Raw genomic sequence first — 22,745 nt, forward strand, 5'->3', positions numbered from 1 at the left:
CTATTTATTATAAGTTATTGTACAGTCCTTCATCATATTCATCGATGTCTGCCAGTAAGCTCAATAAATATGACACCACCATCAACGAAATTGCTGTGAGAAGTATTCTTCTTGCATAGTGGCTAATGCTATCCGTTACACTGGTGATGAACTTTGGTTCGTGTTCTGAAAATTTGTCACCTAATTTGACCAAGAGTTCCTCTTGCCTACCAACATTCGCAGCTAGTCGTTCAGCATATTTGATTGAATGCTTATTCGGCTTTTGATCTTCATAGATATCATTTAGTGCGCCTAAATACTTGACAAGCTTCCTGTTAATCTCCAATTCTGTTCCCAAGTCGAGATATTGGCCACTACTATAGTTGCGTCTCTCGTTGAGAACGTCACGAAGCAGTGAGATGCGTCGTAAATATTCAGCCTTCCTTCTATCACTATTCAAATATTTAAGTTTGTTGAGGTTCAATGTTTCATCCCTTATACTCTGCGTACTCTTACTCGTAAGCTCGTCTCTATTAGACTCATCAGAATTGATTACAGAATCGAAATCCGTGTCAAACAATTTTGCAAAGAGCCCTTTGAATTCCTCCTTTGAAACGCTCATCTCTGGATTTCCTAGTACCGTGTCCATCCAGAACGATCGATACTCATTTGAGAGAATAGGTCTTCCATGAATGGCCTCTATATGATCCAAGAGATTGATAGTATCCGGGAGCTTTATTCGTGAATTGAGGCTAATCCGTGACCATGCCTTATCTAATATGTACTCTGAGAGCATATCAATTATGTGTTTGGTAGTCCAAGTAGTAAGCGCCGAGTACTGACTATTTGAGTACGCGACTTTTTCTCTCTCTTTATTTTATTCTAAAACGGCTCGCACGTTTTTCATTTTCGCGTCTCGAGTCTTTGGACTCAACTTAATTCGTAGCTTATCGCTGAATTGTGCAATCGCCTCAAATGTCGAACTGGATTGAAATGGTTTGTAGTTTCTTATCTGCCGAATGAACGGACCTATCTGATGATATTTGAGAGACTTGTCGTATGCTATAACTATGAGAGGATCCTTGGAATAGAGGAAGGACAATCCTATATCTTTCATTTGTACCTTAACCACGTATATTCTTCCCGGTATGCACCCCATGGAAGTAGGTACCACTTCCATTATCTCTCCCAATCTTCCAATTTTGTCTTCATCTTCTCTAGATAGTTGATGTGTAGTGACAGGTATATCAGTAGCATCGAACTTCAAGTGGGAGTACTCCTTCTTGGAAATAAAATCCCCGTTCATACAGAGTTGTAGTAGCCTCTTTCTCTCTTGAATAGGCAACCTGAAAACTGTACCATTCCGAGATCTGGTCACGATGGCCTTTGTCTCGCTGATTCTATTGTACCTGGATACCATGCTCAAAACGAGCTTGAACTCGGAGGTTGGATTAATATACGACCTTTGGAATGCCACAGGAATCCTGTAGAAGTCGATGTTTGCATAAGACTGATACATGAACTCGGCAAGAGCGTTGTCTTCAGTTTGATCCACATTAGCGTAGTAGTTGATCTCGTCAACATCGGGCTGCATATCAGTCAAGTTGTCAATGAAATCGGGAATTCCGTACCGTGGAAGAGAAAGATGTACCAGATCAAACAAAAGGCCTCTCAGTTTAGTCAAGTCGTGGATACATTTTTGAAAAGCAGGGACATCCGGTCTTGAAGCATATAGAACAGTAAGGGTATTAGGATCATGAATACTGTCTCTGGCAATATCCACTAAGGGCTCGTTCCACATCAGCTGATTCCTTGATGCGTCCTTTGGAAGTCCGTTCTCTTCATAGGCGGACGATAATATGGCATAATCTCGAAACCAGTTTAGGAAATTTTGGGGAGACTGATCAGTTAGTATGTCGATGGAATCGGAACTGAATAACTCGTAATTCGGAAGAGGAGTTTTAAATAGTGTATTATCAAATTTGAATATATCAACCTTCATTCTAATCCCTGATAGATAACCGAAAACTGATTTGGTAACTGGACAAGAATGAATCTTTCTCAACTGGTCAAATCTCAATTTCTTTTTGATTCAATTTTTCACATGATTAAACAGGTGGAAGAAGTTTTTAACTCTCACTTGTTAGTATCACTTTTTTCTTCTCTACAGGTAACGCGGTTATTAATCAACGAGTACATTTAGTTAAATGAATTTGCTGATACACAACTCTAATGATGATAAAATTTATTGCATAGTTCAACTGATCAAAAGTGAAGATAACCATACCATCTATAGTCTTTCACCCCTATCTGAATGAGTTGTGTGCAACACACTGTATATGTAGTGAACCGACTATCTAGTCTTCCGCGGGCTGCAAGGCATACATTCTAATTGGATATAATTCTCGGGGCATTCCCTTCTGCAATGCAGTATGTATTATGGTCCATCCGGCCTCTTTGAAAATTTTTCGGAAATGAGAATCGGTTCTAGTCTTACTGGAGTCCAGAGGATCGAAAATATCATCCACACCAGACGTGTTGTTTTCTTTGATCACCAACAATCCTCCAATTTGTAGGCCTTTCTTGCAGTTGTCTAGAAAAGAAATAAAGTCGTCATCGGGCAGATGGCCACAGCACCATTGGCACCACATCAGATAGTACTTGTGTTCTTCTTCGGGGACCCAGTCCTGCATAGAAATATCGTAAATTCGGCCGATCTTACCTTGTTCCATCAACGGTTCTAGTTCAATCTTCATCTGCTCAACAAACGGTTTCACCGGCTCTAAAAGGTCCACTTTATCACACACCTTACACAGGAAATCTTTAGTGATCCTTCCTATTCCCGCACCAAAATCCATACCCAACTTGATCTTACCTGGTTCGTTACTAAATCTTTTCCTTAGTCGACGAATAAATGTAGTTGAGCCCACGATGTCCGCCCTAGGAACACTTGTAGTTTCTCCAAATCCACCCATTACTCCGTCAATAGTAGGCTCGATAGATGTCCAGTATTTAATGGCATCACGGTATGATATCAACGCATCTGCTTCTTCCACCTTGGCAGACTTTGTTTCTAATGATATTGGTGGCATTCTAAAGAGCGTAATATCTTCCTTTGCTTGCTGACTTCAGTCAACCTTTGTCTACTTTCCTCCCTCTAATCCCAAGATTTTCCATCTCTTCTTTCAATCGTCTCGTCGATTTCCCCAGAAGAGAGAGAAATCGGGAAAAGAAAAAATTCTCCCAGCCCAAATGAAGCTGAAAAAAAAAAGCCGAGATAAATGGAAGGGCCGAAGACAAAGCGAAAAACCGCAGCGAACGATTAAAACAATCAGTTGGACACTTAGTTTGTTTCTGTTTGTGTTTGTCGGTCAAGATGAGTGGAATACGTTTGTTGGACCTAATCAAGCCATTTGCGTCGATCTTTCTTGAGGTCGAGCTTCCATATGAGAAGAGCATTTTCGACGAGAAACTCGTCTACACCGTCGCTGCTGCTATCATTTACCTTTTGCTTGGCCTCCCTATTAACGGTGTTAATGATGAGAATGTTGTCGATGCCTTTGGATGGTTGAGAAACTGTTTTGCGTCCACTCCTGGTACTTTGTTAGAATTCGGTGTCCTCCCAGTGGCCTTTTCTGCCTTTCTCTGGCAGATTGCGGCCGGCGATAAGTTGCTCGACGTTGATTTCACGTCCTCGTCGGATAGAAAGTTGTTTCAATCTTTACAGAAACTCACCTCTATTCTTTTGGGTTTCGTCTTTGCTGTTTTACTTGTCTTTGCAGGCTATTTTCAGCCCATTGACTACTTTACTTCGGCTGCTGAGAATGGTGAATTGCTTGTCGAACCTAGTCTTTTTTCCAAATTGTTGATTGTTGTTGAATTAACTGTTAGTAATACCATTATTACCCTTATGGCTGAGTTATTAGATAAGCACTACGGATTCGGCTCTGGCATCATTGACTTTATTGTTATTTCCTCTGCCACTACTTTCACCACTTCCTTCATTGGTTTGACTACTCAAGTCACTTCTCGTGGTTTTGAATCCACTGGTGCCTTGGTTCAATTCGTTAAGAACATGTTTTCCTCTAAATCTTATGCTTATGGCATCGTTGAGGCCTTCACCAGACAAAATTTGACCAACTTGACTCAAATTTATGCTGCCATCTTCGCCGTCTGCTTGATTGTCTACTTATCCAATTGTAGATACGAGATTTCAATTAAATCATCCAAGGTCAGAAGCATGGCTTCTATTTATCCAATCAAATTGCTCTATTGTGGTGCCGTTCCATTGATCTTCACCTATTCTGTTCTATACTTCTGCAACATCATTGGCTTCTCTCTCACCAGAATCTTCTCTAGCAACAAGTACTTGGCATTGATTGGCACCTGGGAACTTGAACCTGAATTCAAAAAGACTTACAACTTGACTGGTGGCCTCTTATACTTGATTTCCGCTTCTCCTTCTTGTTCTTCCACCAATCCTCTCCTTTCTTTGGTCAGACCTTTCACATATACTGCATTTGTCGTCGTTGTATCAACTCTTTTCGGTAAAGCTTGGCCTCATATGTCCGGTTCTTCTGCCAAAGACGTTGCCAAACAGTTCAAAGAGCAGGATATTACTATGGTTGGTCGCAGAGATGTCTTAATGTCTAAGGAAATAGGCAAGATTATTGTTCCTGCATCTTCTGCAGGCTCGTTTGCCACTGCATTAGCAGCGGCTATCTGTGAGTGCTGTGGAGGAAGCAAAGGCCTTTCATATGGTACAGTCACTGGTGTTCTAGGATCTCTTTCCGTCTTGGAAGAGATTGTTTCCGAATGGCAGCAAACTGGAGCCGCAGGTAGTTCTCAATTATCTCAATTTATACCTACCCAGTAGTAGTGTTCTCTAAATAGACTTTTCTTTATTATTTGTCTCTGTCTTCAATAAATTTTACTTAGACTAGTTTGTAGTCATGCAGGCGGAAGAAAGGACGCATAGAGTCCTGCCTGGATAATGGTCCATGCTATCCAGAACTGAATTAAGAGTGACGTCCAAGAACCTTGTTTGTTTCGGTGTATAAGAGCTATGTACCATATGTGCACCGGTATGAATGTGCTCACTCTATTCACAATCTGTACATGCATAATCACGATCTGTAGTACCAAATATGTAAGGCACACTAGCCATTCTCCCCTTATTGCTGAAAATGATCGAAAGTTCCACAAGGATAGTACAATAGCCAGTAATTGTGGAGACACTAGTATGAATAGCGGGATATTACCCACTGTAAAATATTTGAAAGGTCCCACTTTCCAGTAGTATGACTGAGCGAAAGAAAGGAGAGATTTGGTAGTACTCAGGCACCACTCACCACGTCCGGGACAGTATACTGAGTATGGAACGTATATCGAGAACACTAAGCCGGCAAAAATAAATGACCCCGCAACGATAGCTTCAATCGACCTCATTAATTGCCTCGATCTCACCGACTGCCACAGATCGTAGAGGTATAATATGCCATAAAGCAGGCAGTTGGATCTGAAACCGTATGCCAAAGCAAACGCTGAACCACTAAGCAGGTATTTAAATCTGCAACCTCTTGTCAAATCAGAGGATACGGCTCTCAAATAAAGCCCTATGTAGCAAAGAAGCTGAGAAATCGATTCAGAGTACGTGACAATGGAGAAAATACCTGAAGGTTGAACAGCACAGAGTAAGGAGCACGTGAGAGCTACATCGTTCAAATTCTTGACAGCAGTAGTTTTGAAAGAGTGTACCGTAAGTGCATAGATGACAAAGCAGCTGATCAAGTTGCAGGAGAGATTGAGAACAATGGAAGCGATCAACATATCGTAGATATTATGAGTAGGCAGAAGGACTCTGAGTAGTCTCCATAATAAGGGTCCGAACACCCATTCATGTTCGAAGGATATGCCATCAATTGCCAGCTTAAGAAAATAAACAGAATCCCATGAGACTAGTTTGTTTAGAAAGTTGACTTTGAGCCATTCGACATCAATGAAAGAGTTCAATGCGGTTAGGAATATTGAAGGAGTTTGCGAATATCGCTCAATTAGTATGGAGCTGGAAACATCAAATTGTGAAGGAGCCAAAACAACAGACGATAGCTGAAATACTTTTATAATGCAGAAAGCTGGAATCACCGAACGAAGATTCATTAGTGAGCCGGAATAAAAAGGCACCTTGATAGATAAGGTGGTCAGATCACAACGAGGCCACTCGCACCAGCCACTTCAACTTACTTATTCGGTATGTACTCTCTTTATTTCTATTTTGTGGCGCAGTGATCTTTCAGGCCAACAAACAAGTTTATTTCGTCTCTTTCGTTCCATTCTCTTTCGCCCTACTTTCTAAGGCAAAGTATTATTCTGGTTGTCCTTTCACTGATATTTTCACTGGAACCAAAATGGAGAAGCTTCCCTTTAGAAAACGTCCGACGGCTAAGCCGATGCTGGTGAAGAACTCACCGGATAATGAAACAGCTAAGTCTAATTGCATAGCCGTGAATCCCCAGGACTTCCCGGACAATATATATGTTGTTTGCGAAGGTAAGTACGTACTCAGCACTAAAACATCCACAAAATTACTGCCTGGTACTGTGGGTCTTTCTGGAAACCAACGGTTTTGGGGTTCCTGGTCTACAGACCAGACAATCTCTGTTTGTCCCTATGATTTGTTCTCCAATAATAAGAATAAAGGTGCCTACTTAGGTTCGATCACCGTGGAGATCAACTTTTGGAATAGAAATAGAGCAAACAGCAAACTGTATGATCCAGACGAGATGGCTGATGCCTTTTTGAAAAAGTTTGACTCTCAGATTCTTCAGCCTACGCAGATTATGTTGTTTGAGTTTAAAGGTAATTACTTTGAGCTTAAGGTTTCCTCGACCCAGGTGGTTGCGTTAGCTGAGGTCAATATTGAAGATGTTCCTGTTAGCAAAGATATTATGGATAAAGGCATTGTGGTGCAGCAGACCATAGTAAACTTCTATAAAGGTAGCGATGGGTTAGTCAACTTGAAGGCTTCGAGCAAAAGACCAAATGTCGACGCCATCATTAGACCGGACTTTAAGTTTGAAGATATGGGTATTGGAGGTTTAGATAAAGAGTTCACGTCTATTTTCCGTCGTGCTTTTGCTTCGAGGATCTTTCCTCCTGGCTTAATCGAGAAGTTGGGTATTCAGCACGTGAAAGGTATGTTGCTATATGGTCCTCCCGGTACCGGTAAGACATTAATTGCACGTCAGATCGGTAAGATGTTGAACGCGCGTGAACCTAAGATTGTGAATGGACCTGAAATATTGTCCAAGTATGTCGGTTCCTCCGAGGAAAACATCCGTAATTTGTTCAAAGATGCTGAGACTGAGTACAAACAGAAGGGTGATTCTTCGTCACTTCACATTATTATCTTTGATGAATTGGATTCGATTTTCAAACAGAGAGGTTCTAGAGGCGATGGAACTGGTGTCGCCGATAATGTGGTCAACCAATTATTAGCCAAGATGGATGGTGTCGACCAACTTAATAACATATTGGTTATTGGTATGACTAACAGAAAAGATCTTATTGATGAAGCCTTGTTGAGGCCTGGTCGTTTTGAGGTTCAGGTGGAGATTCATCTTCCTGATGAAGACGGTAGACATCAAATTTTAATGATCAAGACCAAGAAGATGAGGGAGAATGGTGCATTAGCAGAAGATGTTGATCTTTACAAGCTTGCTAAGTTGAGCAAGAACTTCAGTGGTGCCGAGTTGGAAGGTTTGGTCAAATCTGCAACCTCTTTTGCCTTAAGCAGACACATCAAGGTTGGCACAGTAGGACAGATAACCGGTGATTTGAGTAATGTCGTGGTGGGTATGGATTGTTTTGTCAATGCTCTTAACGAGGTTAAGCCTTCCTATGGTGTTAATGAAGAGGATTTGCACGAATCTATTCTGGGAGGGATCCTCAAGTACTCGCCTAGAATTGACAATATCTTACAGAGGGTCGAAAGGGACATCGCCCAATTGAAGAACTCTCAAAAGTTCAATTTCTCTTCGGTCTTACTCTATGGACCTCCCGCCTCTGGTAAAACCGCTTTGGCGGCGTATATGGCACTTAAATCCAAGTTCCCATTTATGCGTATGATTTCATCTGATGAGGTAATCGGTATGTCTGAATCCGCTAAGGTTCAATACATAGATAACACTTTTCGGGATGCTTACAAGTCGCCGTTGAACCTTTTAATAGTGGATGACATTGAAGCAATTATAGACTATGTTCCTATTGGGCCTCGTTTTTCTTCCGTGATCTTGAGAGCCTTGATGACCAGAATGAAGAAGTCTCCTCCAGAGGCCCATCGTTTGATTGTTCTAGCCACTTCCTCAAACTACAGGCTCATAAAGAATTTGGACGTTCTCAACTGCTTCAACGATGAGATTCCTGTCAACAATCTATCGTCTCTTAATGAGCTTGAGAATGTGATGATAGAAACACAATTTGGTGGTGCAGATACTGATATGCCAAAGCGGGTTGTTGCAAAGTTGTTGGAGGTTTTTCCCGACGGCAAAGTCAACATTCCAATCAAGAAGGTTCTCTTCAACATTGATACTTCCAAGTTTAGTTCGGACCCTGCCGATGAATTGGTGCAATTGACCGTGGAAAGTAACCATCCACAATGATGAATATATATATTATGTGTGTGTATGTTTTTTTTTTTTTACTTTAGTTTAGGGTAAGGTAACTTGCAAATAAAGGTAATAAAAATGGCATGAAAGAAGCAAGTGAATTAAAGAAAAGGTGTACAGGGTGAAGAGAAAGAAGGCACAGATAGATAGTTACACAAGCATAAACGACTTGTCTCTTCCTCAAGTCGTAATTCTGACCTTCAAAGAAACAAATCTAGTCGATCGCTCTTACTGTTCGTCTTTCTTATCATCACTTCCAGACTGAGCCTTCGTGATGACAATCTCAGCATCTTCAGCGTCTTCATCGTTCTCCTCGTCATCAAGGTTCAAAGCGGCGAATCTATTTCTCGAAACTTCCCTTGGTTCAACGACAGGTTCTGGTGTAGAAGGAGACCTCGTTGACCTCGTGGATGAAGATCTCATACTTCCCGAAACTGTAGTGAAATTATCAGACGACCTCTGGTTTCTTCTCATGGAAGCCAAAGTCTGGAATGCTTTAGATTTTTTAAATGGGCCCAATGAGCCTTCGGAAGAGTTTCTCACAACACCAACCTTAGATAGGTCCTTGGACGAAAGTCTGTCAGAAGATCCCCAACGCGAGCCTGATCTTGAAGAATGGTTCTCACGTCTATCACTTTCACGTCTATCGCCACCACGTCCATGGTGTCTTCTTCTCTCTTTATCCATCTCTTCCTTTTCTCTCTTTCTGTCGGCATCAGCATGAATCTCGGTAATAGTCTTTGGACCAGTCTCCACTTCCTTGTCTCTCCAGTTTTTACGTCTCATGTCCATTAAATCCAACATCTTAAACTTAATACGAGAAGACATTTTGGAGTTCTCCATAATATTGTTGATCTTGGAGAAAGACAAGTCCAAATGATGTTTGCCCTCTGTAGTTTGATCTAAAGCAGGACCACACGTTCTCAACAGCTGCGTCAAGGTTTCCATAGCTTCCTCGGAAGGTTCTTCATTGCTCAAAATCTGCACTATACAACGCATAATCACATGACGGTTAAGTAACTGGTAACTGAACAACTCACCAATAAAGCGCACCAAACCAAGTCCTCTTCTCTTTGCTGCAGCCATCTTATAATAATCATCGGACATCATCTCTGGTTCCAATGCAGAACCGTCATCGTTGGAAGGAAGTTTGTCCTCCCAACCTTTTTCATACTCTGTCTGACAACGGGAAACCAAAAGGTAGTGGAACAATTGAGAACCTGAATTTCTTGATTCGTTGATGTCCTCATCTTTGGCGTCTCTCACTTCGGGATCAATCGTCTTACAGAGCTTGAGGCACCACTTGGCGTACATGTTAGACCAATGAGCCTCGTCACAAGCTTTAGCGAATGTAAGCTCAATCACACGCTTCAATGTATGAGCATCATCTTCCCATTTGGACTGGTTAGCAACCGCCAACATTTCGTCCGAAATTTGCTCGAACATCTCCAAGGAAAGCTTGTTAAGAAGAGACTGAATCTTGGACTTGACATCATCATCGTCCAACAGCACAGTGACTCCATCGGGAGCATATTTAACTTCTTTATCTTTCTGTTTCAGCGATTTTGGAACCCATCTGTTCTTGGTAGGTTTAAGAGGCTCAAACTCCATGGCGGGAGCAGCTGCAGCTGCTGCTTCGTGAGATGCAGTTGTAGACTCACTAAATTCCACAGATTCCCTACCCTCTCTATTATCACCGTAGTGACCCCTACGTGAAAATTCACTATTGTTTCTATCGCCTCTTCTTCTTTTCGATCCCTGTCCGCTCTTCTCACGAACTATCCGGCGTCTAGAACCTCCCCTAGATCCGTTCCTAGATCCGTTGAAGTCTCCTCGTATAGCAGCACTCCGTGACATACCACGGCCAAACTGACTGTTATTTCTTCTTCCTCCTCCACGTCCTTCTGGAATAACAATCTTAGAGCTATATTGTGCCTGCCATTTTTTGTCAACGGCGAAGTTACAATGATCACAGAATTGGATTAAAAAGCCCGGATCATAGGTGATTTTGTGGTATGTTTCAAACTTCTTCACTGGCAATTCCACTCCTTCTGGGTAAGAGAACTTGTATGGGTCTGTAACAGGTTTAGCGGCTTGAATGTGAGCAAAAAAGTCTGTCATCGTAGGCTCTGGCTTATCTGAAGTCTCCGTAAGAGATTCAGTGGAAGCTTCTGGAGGAGCAACAGAAGCTGTATCCGTAGGTGCAACAGGAGTAACGGAAGTTGAGGCTTCAACTGAGGCAGGAGTAGCAAAAGAAACTGAAGCGGCAGGAGTAACAGGAGTTACAGGCGTAACAGGTGTAACAGGTGTAACAGGTGAAATAGGAGTAACTGGAGCTGGAACGCTGATTTCAGGTTCTGCAGTTTCTTGTTTACTCTCTATTTGTGTGGTCTCCTTCACTTCTGGCTTGGTATCAAGAGCTTCTAGATTAACTTCTAGTTCGGTCTCCAAAACTTCCAGTTTAGTAACTGGTTTAGTCTCAGAGACTTCTGGCTTGGCCTCTGGAACTTCTGCTTTAGTCACCAAAGCTTCCGGTTTAGTCTCTGGTTTAGTCTCGGGAACTACTGGTTTAGTCTCGGGAACTTCAGGTTTTGTCTCTGGCTGGGTCTCGGAAACTACTGGTTCAGTCACCTGAACTTCAGGTTTAGCCTCTGGCTCAGTCTCGGGAACTTCTGGTTTAGTCACCAAAACTTCAGGTTTAGTCTCTGGTTTAATCTCAGAGACTTCCTCTGGCTTGGCCTCCGAGAACTTGGGATTTGTTTCGGCCTTTCTGGCCAGTATGCCTTCAACTTCTTCTATTTCTGGCTTGACCTCTTTGATTTCTTGTTTGACTTCTTTCACTTCTTGTTCAACCTTGCTAATCTGTAATTTATCCTTGGCTTCTGGCTCTGATTTTTCGGCCTCCTTCTTTGCTTCAACCTTCACTTCTGGCTTTGGCGAGGACTTTTTCACACCTAGCTTAATGTCTCTAGCCTTTAACTTTGCAAGGAATGCAGCCTTGAAATCTTCATTAGTCTTTCTCGTTTTATCGTCCTTTGGCTTAGCAGGGACCTTGGTAGCGGATGCGGTGGCAAGCTGAGCGACAGGAACAGATGGAGTCGAGGTGGTGGACGAATTGGCACTGGAATAAGAAGGAGTCTTATTGTGTCCTCTGGCAAATGTCACTGGTAATCCGTCTTTGGTTTTGATGCTGAGGCCAGCAATCTTTTTTACCGGAGAGAACGCCGGGGTGCGAGAGACTGGACGTGCAGGCAAATCTATTGGATGAGGCAAACCACCAGTAGGCACTGGGGCAACCGATGATACTTGTGGAGTTACTCCCGGAGGAACGGCACCAGGGATGCCACCTGCAACGGAAAGTGGTGGGGCACCTGGTGCTGTTGGCATAGGACCAGCCGTGTAACCGACACCTGGCGCAGGACCAGGAGCATAGTAGCCCTGAGGAGAATAGTAGCCCTGATAATACTGAGGCAGAGGAGCCATATAACCCTGCCAATTACCAGGGGCAGCGTACATGGGATTCTGCTGATGTTGCGGATAGTGATGGTGGTTGTTGTAGTTTCTGTGATTGTTGCGATGGTATGAAGATGAACCCCTGCGGTGAGACTGCTGAGGAGGCTGTTCAGACAATTGTGCGTTCAATGATGAGGTATACGATGATGCAGATGCTGGACCAGCTGGTGAAGCCGTTGTAGAAGCGGTAGCCTCGGCAGTATTAGGACCAGTGGGGGCAGTAGCGCGTTTGGCGCTTATAGCACCTGCTGTAGCATCCACTGGAGTAACAGTAGTAGCACTGGCCTCTGATGAATTTTGCGGAGATGTATTCGACATGATCTGAGGCAAGAAATGTGCAACTGTATGTAAGGATTGAGATCAAATAAATGCCTCTTAAACAAACTAGTTTCCTGTATATATACGGAACCAGAAAAAGATAAACTGTATATATATGTAGAATATATATATAGATACACTTGTAATGTGCTTTAAAGGGCAGACTCTGCAAAAAAGGCCCTGTGCAGATAACCTTCAAGAAGAACTTTCCTTAGATAAACTCAGTGTCACTGCACAGGTGGGCCTACTGAGGAGGTAACGCGAGGAAAATTTTTCAAAACATTTTTTTATGAAAATTTAAGAGCGAAAAATAAATCTGGTAGATCTTCCTGATTTGTGCCTGAGAGGTGCGCTGAGATGGACCGGTGCCTCGAGGGATGCATGCCAACCCGATAGGCCCCGTGACCTCCAGGGACCTGGTAAACCTAATAGTCTTCTGAGGCACCTAGTGGCTCGCCAGTAAAATTTTTCACCCCGTAAACCAACGCCACATAATCCCCTAACTGTGTCTAAAGATACTTTTTGGCTACTATGAACACGCAGAGGATTCCTATTATACTGAGGAATCCGTAGATGACCAACTTATCTCGCGTTGATTCACGTTCTTCAGGTGTTGTTAGTACTGCAATCAGATTGATTTTCCTGTGCACGTTCATGTTCAGTTTCAATTTCCTTACTTACCAAAGCATAGTGTCGTAATAGCTTTCCTGGCCTCATCTTCACTCTTATCTATGCATAATTGTCCCCCTTTTTGTAGACAGTAATCAGCATTGCACACCTTACAACTCTCATCTTCGGCCAATGAGTAGATCGAATAATTTTCATCACACTGGCATTTGCAGTACGTAGTGTAGCACAATGCAGGAATCGGGGATATCGATAGTATAGTTAACCAAGCATTGATATGGTAGAGCATAATTGTAAGATTAGTAGTATTCCTCCAATGACGACAGATAAGAAGCCGTCCCTCCTTCTTCATCTTCCCCCCTAAATAACTTCCTCCCCCCCCCCTATAATGGCATCCCTACACCGCATGGTCTTTCGACGCCTTCGCCATTGAAATAAAAATGGTGAGCGAATATCAAGTAGTTAGTTATTTGATCTCTCACCTGCAGTCTTTTTGTTCACCTTTCTTCTTAACTACAATCATGGCAACGGCAGCTGTTCATGACAGTGGTATTAAGCCATTTTTCAATCAGAAAACACAAGACTATGAGATTCAAATAGCAGCAAAGACTCAGAACTTACGCAGGTTGGAAGCTCAAAGAAACACATTGAACAGTAAGGTCAGATCATTGAAGGATGAATTGCGGTTGCTACAGGAGCCCGGTTCATATGTTGGAGAAGTGGTGAAAGTTATGGGAAAGAAGAAAGTGTTGGTCAAAGTTCACCCTGAAGGTAAATACGTGGTGAATGTGGCCAATAATCTCGATATGAAAGATATTACAACCGGTTTACGAGTGTGTCTAAGAAGTGATACGTATGAGCTACACATGGTTCTTCCTAACAAGGTGGACCCTCTTATTTCCTTGATGATGGTGGAAAAAGTGCCCGATTCTACTTATGATATGGTTGGTGGTTTGGATAAACAAATTAAAGAGATTAAAGAAGTGATTGAGCTACCTGTGAAACATCCCGAATTGTTCGAGAGTTTGGGTATAGCGCAACCTAAAGGTGTCATCTTGTATGGACCACCAGGTACTGGTAAGACGTTATTGGCCAGAGCTGTTGCTCATCATACTGATTGTAAGTTTATTAGAGTGTCTGGTTCTGAGTTGGTTCAGAAATATATTGGTGAGGGTTCCCGAATGGTGAGAGAATTGTTTGTGATGGCTCGTGAACATGCTCCATCTATCATTTTCATGGATGAGATCGATTCGATCGGTTCATCCAGAGTGGAAAGTTCTTCCGGAGGAGGAGACTCTGAGGTGCAACGAACCATGTTGGAGTTGTTAAACCAGTTGGATGGTTTTGAGTCTTCTAAGGATATTAAGATTATCATGGCCACAAACAGATTGGATATTTTAGACCCAGCTTTGCTTAGACCGGGTAGAATAGACAGGAAGATTGAGTTTCCTCCACCTTCTCTCGCTGCTAGAACAGATATCGTCAAAATTCATTCCAGAAAAATGAACCTAACGAGAGGCATTGATCTAAAGAAGATTGCCGAAAAGATGAACGGTTGTTCTGGTGCAGAGATCAAAGGTGTTTGTACTGAAGCCGGTATGTATGCTTTAAGAGAGAGGCGTATTCATGTTACCCAGGAGGACTTTGAATTGGCCGTTGCTAAGGTGATGAACCGGAACGATGAAGGAGGTGTTTCTGTGGCTAAATTGTTCAAGTAAGTAGTGTGTTATTTAGTTTGCATATTCGCTCTTCTGTACTCCATACTCCTTTAGCCAAGCTTTAATTATATCTATATTTCGTGTATCGTCTCCATCCACAAGCTTCACTTGGCTAACTGCCAGACAAATCCATGCTACATCATATTCTGAAACTTCTGGCATTTCTTTCAACGTTTCCGTAAAGCTCTTTTTCTTGTACATCGCTTCATCCACACAGAAACTCCAATTTCTGCACTTGGTTATGTCTTCTGGCACAAGTTGCGTCTTGACGAGCTTAATTATGTCGGCGAATTTGTCCAGTTTCACTTTTCCAGATACTTCAGAGCTAGCGCATAGCTGGTTCTGGCACAATTTGTGACCGCATCCCGTTTTTATTTGTATAATGTACTTTCTTTCTACCCTAGAACGAAGCTTTGAATGCGTGGGATCGTAAGCAGTAGAAAATAACGGACCAAAGCACACATCACAAAGCCCCATAGCATTCTGATTTTCACTTCTTATAGGCCTCACACAGTTCTCATTGGAACAAATGTGTGGTCTAGGCTTACTTATCCGATCTAAATCGTGCAACTTTGAGTGAGAATTCATGTCTCTTCTTCTCAAGACCTTACCACATTTGTAGCACTCGGTAGTTCTCGATCCGCAGTCGAATTCGTGTGCGGACATGCCAGATAGGCGAGATTCAGGAGTTGGCTCTCCTCGCAGAACTACAAGATGGCAGAATTGGCATTCGTGTAGTGTCTTGGAACATTCCACTGCCCTGTGGTAGGCTAGCAATTGTCTGTTAGCAAATGAATCGGTACCGCATTGAGGACAGTTGACTGGACCTTTGTGAAAGTATTCTTCATGAAGTGAGAGCGATTCGGCGGTGTCTCCGTAGGTGTCACAACAATGCCAGTGTGTTTCGGGAATCTTTCTAAGAAACACTTTACCACATCCCTTTTCGCATCGTATATTATTTCGACGACAGAAGTTCTCATGCATGAATTTAGATGCCTTAGCTATGGTGGATCCACAATAAGGGCATATCATCTGATCAGGATCAAGCGATCTATGCGATTGTTTGGAGTCAAGCATCCCTATCTGACCGATCCGAACAGTGAATTTAGCTTTCGCAAACTCTGAACCAAGAGGAATCACATATATATTATCGGAGTTAAATTCAGCATCCTTGGACGTCAATTTGAGCTCATTTTCACTATTTAGCGTACATCTCGTGAATGAATCTGGTCCCGAGAACCGATTTGAAGATATGGCGAAGTCCATATTGGATATAATGCTAAGCTGCAAATCTTTCTTGGATCTAAGAGTTTGCGGAATGCAGCATTTGAGTTTCTGAGAGCTTTCACACAAGGTAGATTGATTTAAGGGTAGAACTTGAAATTCCCCATTCTGAGATTGACGATCGCTCATTTGTTTGGCCATGGCAATGTCAAGAGGTTCTATATCTAAGTTGATATCTGTATCAACAATGCAAACAGTTCTTGCAGGGGAAACTTTAGTCACGTTCAACCGATAGATCTGTCCAAGACTATCGACATCCTTGATGATAAGTTCGTCACCCTGAGTCAACGTAGTGTAGGCAGAGGTCAATCGGGCCTCTAGGAACCATTTCCAGTCCTGGTCATTGTCAAATGAATCGTAGATATGAGTAGGTCTTAACGTAAGACTATCAGCCTTGGGTAATTCCGCAACCAAATCAACAACTATAGAGATGCTTGTATTGGTAGCTATGGCCAATTTATCTTGTAACAATCCGGGTAATTCGATCTCGCCCTCGTTAGATATGAATTCCTTAACGCCGGCATAGCACACGCTGCTAGGAGTACTTAAGCGGAATATAAGAGGGTGGGGTAGATCATCAAGTCTCAACTCCTTCTGTTGGCTGACTAATGACTCCAAAGTTGACTGAGGTAGAAGCACCTTGTCGGAGTAGTACAGAAGGTTTGTCTGCTTGGTTGGGGATGGACTACAAACAAGTTTCTCCGATAGCTTGAGCATGAATGCCAGTAAAAATAGAAAATTAACAGAAGAAAACAAAAGGAGGCAAAAAAAGGAAGAGACGGAAGCTTACGAAGTCCTTGTTTTATTTTTGCTTTAGCCTTTTGCCCTTTGCCATTTATTTACTCTTCTCTATACAAGATTATCTCACTCTGCTTAAAGTACCTTCTCGCATCTTCGTCAATTAAAACCAAACTGAGAAAAGTCCTCGTGGAAAACTTCTTATTGACGTCTTTGTAAGTAGGAGTCAAATCGAACCCCCCTAAGAATAGCCTGATTGGAATGGTTTCGCCCTTTACTGGAGCTCCATCCATGATCTCAAACCTCACTATAGTTTGACTCTCGCTTTTTTGATTTGGAGGAGATCCACATGTCTCTCTTCTGATAAGTGATAGTTCCATGTGCTTAATCTTTAGTCTCACCAATAGAAAGTAGATACGTCCCACAATCACGTCTTTCAACGAGTATCTGTTTTTGGAATATTCAAATTCTATATGGAGACAGTTTTCAATTCCCACGTCCATCTTGACCATAGATGGAGGAGGAGGAGGAGGAGGAGGAGTAGTAGTAGTTGTTTTTGTAATTGTATTTGTATTTGTATTTGCTGTCTTGCTGTCCCCTTCTTCCCCCCTAGGATCTTGATATTGATAAACCCACAACTCCTTCTCCCTAATAACATCAGCAGATTTCCTGCTCACTGTCACTTTCAAATAATACTTGAGTCTCACATTGATTCCTCGATAACTCTCATAGGATTTCTCAACGTTTCGAAATTCAAAGGGAAACGTCTCTGGATGTCTCAATTCTCCTGGACTGGCCAATTCGTGTGCCAAAGAAAGAAACTCGTCAGCCTGAACTCCATCGTTGGTTATTTCTATCGTTCCCAAAAGTTGGATTTTAATGCCTGTATGTTCTACCTTTTTATTGTCTCTCATTCTTATGGTAACTTGTCCCTTCACAGTTTCCCCATCTTTGTAAAGAGAGAGCTTTTCCTTCCGTCCCTTTGTACTTTTAACCTCGACGGTTTCTCTAGTATCCTCTCCATCCAAGCGAAGTTCGATATCAAGAGGAGATTTAAACATGTCGAGTAACAAGGAGACGATATAAGAGCCTCAATATGACCCTCAATATGATGCTCTCTTATTTCTTTAATTTTTAGATCGCGACTCAAATTATTCATTCTCTACTCATATTCATTTACTATGTAGCAAGGAAAATACAGCCTATCAACCTAATGCTGACCCAAATACTTCAAAACATCACTCCAGACATTCTTCGGAGCCTGAGAAGCATCAACGGCAGCCCAAATTCCGGTCTTCGCGTAGTAATCAACAATTGGCTCCGTCTGCTTATGGTAGTTCACCAGTCTCTTTTTCAAAGCTCCTTCGTTATCGTCAGATCTCTGAATCAATAGCTCTCCAGTGATGTCATCTTTACCGGCGACTTTTGGAGGATTGAACAACTTGTGGTAAGATCTACCCGAAGCAGGATGGACAAGTCTGCCTGTGATCCTGGCAACTAAAAGCTCGTCATCGATTTTCAATTCAACGGCCTTTTGTAATGGGATGTTTTTCTTAGCCAACATAGCATCCAACTTCTCAGCCTGAGGGATGGTTCTTGGAAATCCATCCAAAATAAAGCCATTCTTACATGCAGGATTGTTCTCCAACTCACTCTCAATCATGTTAACCATAGTATCGTCTGGAATCAAACCTCCCTCATCCATAATCTTTTTGGCCTTAATGCCTAATTCAGTCTTCTTGGCAACTTGCGATCTCAACATGTCTCCTGTAGCCAAATGGCCGGCACCGAACTTTTTAACCAAGTTGGGTGCTTGGGTTCCTTTGCCGGAACCTGGAGGTCCAATCAAGACTATTCTCAATGAATCATTAGCCATGTTCGTAAATATATAGTCAATCAATTATTCAATTCGATAAAGACCGAGTAGTTGATATCTGTTGGTGTCTGCCTCTCCTTAATTTTTCCTCCTCGGTTTTATTCCTCTTCGCTTCGACCCGGCGACGATCCAACCCCAAGCTGCCTAAAATTTTTCATCTATCCATTTGAATTTAACATCGCCCTACATGCAGGTTCGGGTTGAAGGATGGATGAATGGCCTTATCCCCGCATTTACTTATATGTCACAAATTGCATGTAATATATCTATCTATATATACTCAGAATTTCTGATCCCATGACTTCAACTTCATAGTGCCGTTGTCCTCCAAGTTTAAGTACATCTTGAAAGCATCTCTCAAAATGTGAGGTTCGTGTAAAGCCTTTGTCTTGGTGCAGTAGAAGACTGCTCTGTCGTAATAATCTTGCAACTGAGCCTTGTAGTCAGGATGAGCACAATGCTCAATAATCTCCTTAGCTCTCTCCTTTGGTGCGAGTCCTCTCAAATCAGCCAAGCCCTGCTCGGTCACGTAGATATCAACGTCATGTTCAGTCTGATCAACGTGCGAAGCGAATGGAACAACAGAAGATATACCTGTTGGATCGGTCTTAGATGGTCTAGCAGAAGGACTGTGCATAATGGACACCTTTGCGTTTCTCAAGAAATCGGCAGAGCCTCCCAATCCATTCAACATCTTCGAACCATTGACGTTTGTGGAATTAGCATGACCATAAATATCGAACTCCACAGGAGTGTTCATGGCAATGACACCCAATCTTCTAATCATCTCAGGAGAATTTGAAACAACCTGTGATCTCAAACAAATCTTCTTTGAGAATAAGTCCCAGTTATCGAAGAACTGCTTGAATCCTTTCTGAGACAATCTAACAGAAGTGGATGTAGCGAAATCCACTTTACCGGACTCAAAGTATTGCAAGAAAGAATCCTGCATCACCTCAGTCCACACATTCATATGCTTAAAGTTGGAGTCTGCTAAGCCGTCAATGATGGCGTTACCAACATTACCGATACCGGATTGCAATGGGTGTAAGTTCTCAGGCATTCTACCAGCCTTAACTTCCTGCTCAAAGAACTCGACCAAGTTCTGTGCGATCTTCTTGGACTTCTCGTCTGGCTTGTTTGGCTCGGGAACCCTATCTGCAATGGTGGATTCCACAACGGCAATAACCTTCTCGGGATCAACGGGAATAGCTGTCAAACCGTTACGTTGATCAACCCGGGTATATGGAAGAGGAGGTCTGTTAGGAGGGTTGATTGGCATGTCGATATCATGAATACCCTCAAAAGATGGAATCGAAGTGTTAACCTCAATAATAATCTTGTCTGCCACAGACAACATCTCGGGCGAACCACCAACGGCAGGACCTGGAACAATAGCACCGTCCTCTGTGATGGCAGTAGCCTCTATCAGCATATAATCCAACAAATCGTTGTCCTTCTTCTGTCTGGTATAGAAACCGTAGGTCAAATCTTGAGGGAACATTGACAAATGCTTGTCAGCGAACAAGGTTCTACCCTCATTGATAGACTTTCTGATCGGTTTACCAACCTGGTGGGGAGCTCTACGAGCCAACATATTTAGGTCGGCCCAACGTGATTCTTCGGGACCTGCGGAGGCACCAACAAACAAGTTGAAAGCCAACTTTCCTTGAAGTTTGTTTTTCTCGACATAGTCGGCCAGAGCTGTAGGAACAGCTTTTGGCGATCCAACACCAGTGAATCCGGACCAGCCGATATATTGTCCGTTTTTAAAGAAAGGAACGCACTCTTCGGCAGTCCTAAGCTTTTTAAGGTATGGAGCGTATCTCACTCTCTGTTTAAGAATTGCAGACATGATTATGTGTGGGGAATTATTAGCGTAATGCCTGACAAGTAAGTGGGGAATGGGAAGAAGGAAAAGTTTGAAAAATCTGCTATGCGTTTCTTTTCGCTGGAGCGAAAACGACTATATATAAGGTGTCTACTGAAGACCTGGTACAATTCCTCCAAATGTAGTAAACACAATAAAAGGTGGGGCGGAGGAGCTGTGCGAACGGGGTGGCCGGTGGGGCCTCCCTTCTACCCCCCTGTAATTTCTGGGCCGGGGAAGCGCACAAGAACGAACGTTTGAAAATTTTACTCAACACGAGGAAAATCTGACGGTACTTCTCCGGCCTTTTGCCCACCGGGAGATATCCGCGGGGCTAGGTTTATTCGCTAAATTGTTTAAATTTTTACTTCCCGACTACCCCAGATTTGTCTTCATTAAGCCAGAGCGGAATAATGAAGTCGGAGCTTTTCTTTTTCTTCGCCCGAGCAGGGCCCGTAAACAGTAGAAAGAAAAAGGAAAAAAAAAGCCCGTTATAAAAGTGGCAGGCAATGTTAGTCGATGATTAGAGATCCGAGATGATGTTAGTGGGATGGAAATAGAATTATGGAAATAAAATAATGCATTAAAAATTCCGACAATGTGCGCCTGAGCGCGAAGCTGCAGCGGAGATCAAGGCATACATTACATCTCTCCTTCGTGCAGCTTGGAAAAGTCTGTGTCGTACTCATGGTCAGCGAGACACTCTTCAGCGTATCCTACGGTCACCTCGCAATGATTGTTGTTTCTTCCAGGCCCATTGAATATCACTTCAAGATGATTCTGTATCCTATCAAGCTGATCCTTACTGTCTCCTGCCTGTATTAGGTACAACTGAATCCGTTTCATGTTGTACTTCATATCTTTATCCACTGTGAAGATCTTTTCCAGCTCATGCGAATTGGCTAAGCGCCAGCCAACTAGTGTTAATGATTGTAAACTCGTTAGTATCGATCTGTTTTCGATCTCTCCGGTCGTTTCCGACTGTGCCTGGAACTTCCGTTTCAAGTCCAGCTGTGCCAACCATGGGTAGTAGTAGCTATACTTGTCATCCTTATTATCTCTGTTAAGGATCACTATTTTGAGTTCCTTTAGTTTGCAGTAAAAACGGGTCTGAAATAGAAACTGCTCATCATTTTCGTTGTTTATCAGTGCCTGAAACCTCTCACTCACTACAAACGATGAAGATTCTTCGCTGTAGAATAGCGAAAGGCTGGATGGTGCTGTAAATTCTTCCTGTCTTCCACCAGAGAAGAGCACGGGATTGGGTGATGGATATGTAGGGCTGAAAATATCGCTCAAATTGAACGGGTGCTCCCATCGGCAGTTCACCAATTCCAACCTCTCCAGCTTAAGAAGCTTACCATCTTTACTTCGTACTTTAAAATCAGATAAATCTGGCTTATACTTCGGATAGAAGTACTGATCTTTACTGATAAAGAACCCGTTGAGGTTCAAACTCGTCAAATTGTGAAACTTTTGGAGCTGAGACAGTTCGAAAAGGGATTCGTCTGCAGCCTCGTGCGCATGACTGATCAACTTTAGACTCGTTATCTTGTTGGACAAATCTACATCAAAGTTGTCCTGGTACTTGAGGCATCGAGCAGACGTCATTACTTCTATCGTCATTTCGGACAAGTTGGTGCATTTCAGTAAAATCTCTCTCAACGAGATATTCCATTCTCCGTAGCTAGTTTGCTTGACATCCTTGAGGTTACTATAGACCCTTATGCGTTGGACCAAATCCTTCTGTTTAAATGTCTCTTCAAACCGCTTGAAGTCGGTCCACGTCAGTTTCACTTTGTCGTATACAAACTGGAAGAATCGTAATCTATGAGAGCTGGACACCAGTGAAATGTTGATGATATCCCGGCGAGAAAGCTTCCCCTTGGCAATCACTATCTCCACCACTTCTAAAGGCAGTTTGACAAGGAAATCACAACCACTCTGAGAAACTTTAGCACATTTCGTTACCCTTGATTCTTCTATGTCCAAAAAACGTTTCATATCAGTTGATTAAATTTGATTAAGTCAGGTTAACGCAAAGAAAGCTGCTTCTTTGTCCGCGATAAGAAACCAAATATGTCAGATCCATGAAAACTCAAATGGTTTTCCCTCGAGGCGTGACGCGAATGCATAAGAAATAATGAGTCAAATAG

The 22,745-nt window shown here is 42.6% G+C and overlaps 11 protein-coding genes across 11 annotated transcripts; 3 read left to right on the top strand and 8 right to left on the bottom strand.

Annotated features, from left to right (window-relative positions):
- Nucleotides 1–7: 7 nt before the first annotated feature.
- FOA43_004739 (uncharacterized protein) lies at nucleotides 8–648 on the bottom strand (the record flags this gene model as incomplete). The annotated part of the gene is made up of 2 exons (XM_038924967.1): nucleotides 8–603; nucleotides 645–648. 2 exons carry the CDS (start codon nucleotides 646–648, stop codon nucleotides 8–10), a joined length of 600 nt encoding a protein of 199 aa, XP_038780895.1.
- A 208-nt stretch (nucleotides 649–856) lies between these two features.
- Nucleotides 857–1,981, bottom strand: FOA43_004740 (uncharacterized protein; the record flags this gene model as incomplete). The annotated part of the gene is made up of 1 exon (XM_038924968.1): nucleotides 857–1,981. One exon carries the CDS (start codon nucleotides 1,979–1,981, stop codon nucleotides 857–859), a length of 1,125 nt encoding a protein of 374 aa, XP_038780896.1.
- A 1,374-nt stretch (nucleotides 1,982–3,355) lies between these two features.
- Nucleotides 3,356–4,855, top strand: FOA43_004741 (uncharacterized protein; the record flags this gene model as incomplete). The annotated part of the gene is made up of 1 exon (XM_038924969.1): nucleotides 3,356–4,855. One exon carries the CDS (start codon nucleotides 3,356–3,358, stop codon nucleotides 4,853–4,855), a length of 1,500 nt encoding a protein of 499 aa, XP_038780897.1.
- Nucleotides 4,856–6,386: 1,531 nt separating this feature from the next.
- Nucleotides 6,387–8,639, top strand: FOA43_004742 (uncharacterized protein; the record flags this gene model as incomplete). Its single annotated transcript, XM_038924970.1, has 1 exon — nucleotides 6,387–8,639. The coding sequence occupies one exon, from the start codon at nucleotides 6,387–6,389 to the stop codon at nucleotides 8,637–8,639; it is 2,253 nt and encodes a 750-aa protein (XP_038780898.1).
- Nucleotides 8,640–8,873: 234 nt separating this feature from the next.
- On the bottom strand, nucleotides 8,874–13,392 carry FOA43_004743 (uncharacterized protein; the record flags this gene model as incomplete). Its single annotated transcript, XM_038924971.1, has 2 exons — nucleotides 8,874–12,499; nucleotides 13,158–13,392. The coding sequence occupies 2 exons, from the start codon at nucleotides 13,390–13,392 to the stop codon at nucleotides 8,874–8,876; spliced, it is 3,861 nt and encodes a 1,286-aa protein (XP_038780899.1).
- A 232-nt stretch (nucleotides 13,393–13,624) lies between these two features.
- On the top strand, nucleotides 13,625–14,821 carry RPT6 (26S proteasome regulatory subunit 8; the record flags this gene model as incomplete). Its single annotated transcript, XM_038924972.1, has 1 exon — nucleotides 13,625–14,821. One exon carries the CDS (start codon nucleotides 13,625–13,627, stop codon nucleotides 14,819–14,821), a length of 1,197 nt encoding a protein of 398 aa, XP_038780900.1.
- Nucleotides 14,822–14,833: 12 nt separating this feature from the next.
- On the bottom strand, nucleotides 14,834–16,629 carry FOA43_004745 (uncharacterized protein; the record flags this gene model as incomplete). Its single annotated transcript, XM_038924973.1, has 2 exons — nucleotides 14,834–16,538; nucleotides 16,622–16,629. The coding sequence occupies 2 exons, from the start codon at nucleotides 16,627–16,629 to the stop codon at nucleotides 14,834–14,836; spliced, it is 1,713 nt and encodes a 570-aa protein (XP_038780901.1).
- A 315-nt stretch (nucleotides 16,630–16,944) lies between these two features.
- FOA43_004746 (uncharacterized protein) lies at nucleotides 16,945–17,904 on the bottom strand (the record flags this gene model as incomplete). Its single annotated transcript, XM_038924974.1, has 1 exon — nucleotides 16,945–17,904. The coding sequence occupies one exon, from the start codon at nucleotides 17,902–17,904 to the stop codon at nucleotides 16,945–16,947; it is 960 nt and encodes a 319-aa protein (XP_038780902.1).
- A 149-nt stretch (nucleotides 17,905–18,053) lies between these two features.
- ADK1 (Adenylate kinase) lies at nucleotides 18,054–18,719 on the bottom strand (the record flags this gene model as incomplete). Its single annotated transcript, XM_038924975.1, has 1 exon — nucleotides 18,054–18,719. One exon carries the CDS (start codon nucleotides 18,717–18,719, stop codon nucleotides 18,054–18,056), a length of 666 nt encoding a protein of 221 aa, XP_038780903.1.
- Nucleotides 18,720–18,999: 280 nt separating this feature from the next.
- On the bottom strand, nucleotides 19,000–20,574 carry ACH1 (acetyl-CoA hydrolase; the record flags this gene model as incomplete). Its single annotated transcript, XM_038924976.1, has 1 exon — nucleotides 19,000–20,574. One exon carries the CDS (start codon nucleotides 20,572–20,574, stop codon nucleotides 19,000–19,002), a length of 1,575 nt encoding a protein of 524 aa, XP_038780904.1.
- A 657-nt stretch (nucleotides 20,575–21,231) lies between these two features.
- Nucleotides 21,232–22,593, bottom strand: FOA43_004749 (uncharacterized protein; the record flags this gene model as incomplete). Its single annotated transcript, XM_038924977.1, has 1 exon — nucleotides 21,232–22,593. The coding sequence occupies one exon, from the start codon at nucleotides 22,591–22,593 to the stop codon at nucleotides 21,232–21,234; it is 1,362 nt and encodes a 453-aa protein (XP_038780905.1).
- Nucleotides 22,594–22,745: the final 152 nt, after the last annotated feature.

This window comes from Brettanomyces nanus, chromosome 4 (assembly GCF_011074865.1).
Source record: "Brettanomyces nanus chromosome 4, complete sequence".
Classification (NCBI taxonomy): Eukaryota; Fungi; Ascomycota; class Pichiomycetes; order Pichiales; family Pichiaceae; genus Brettanomyces; species Brettanomyces nanus.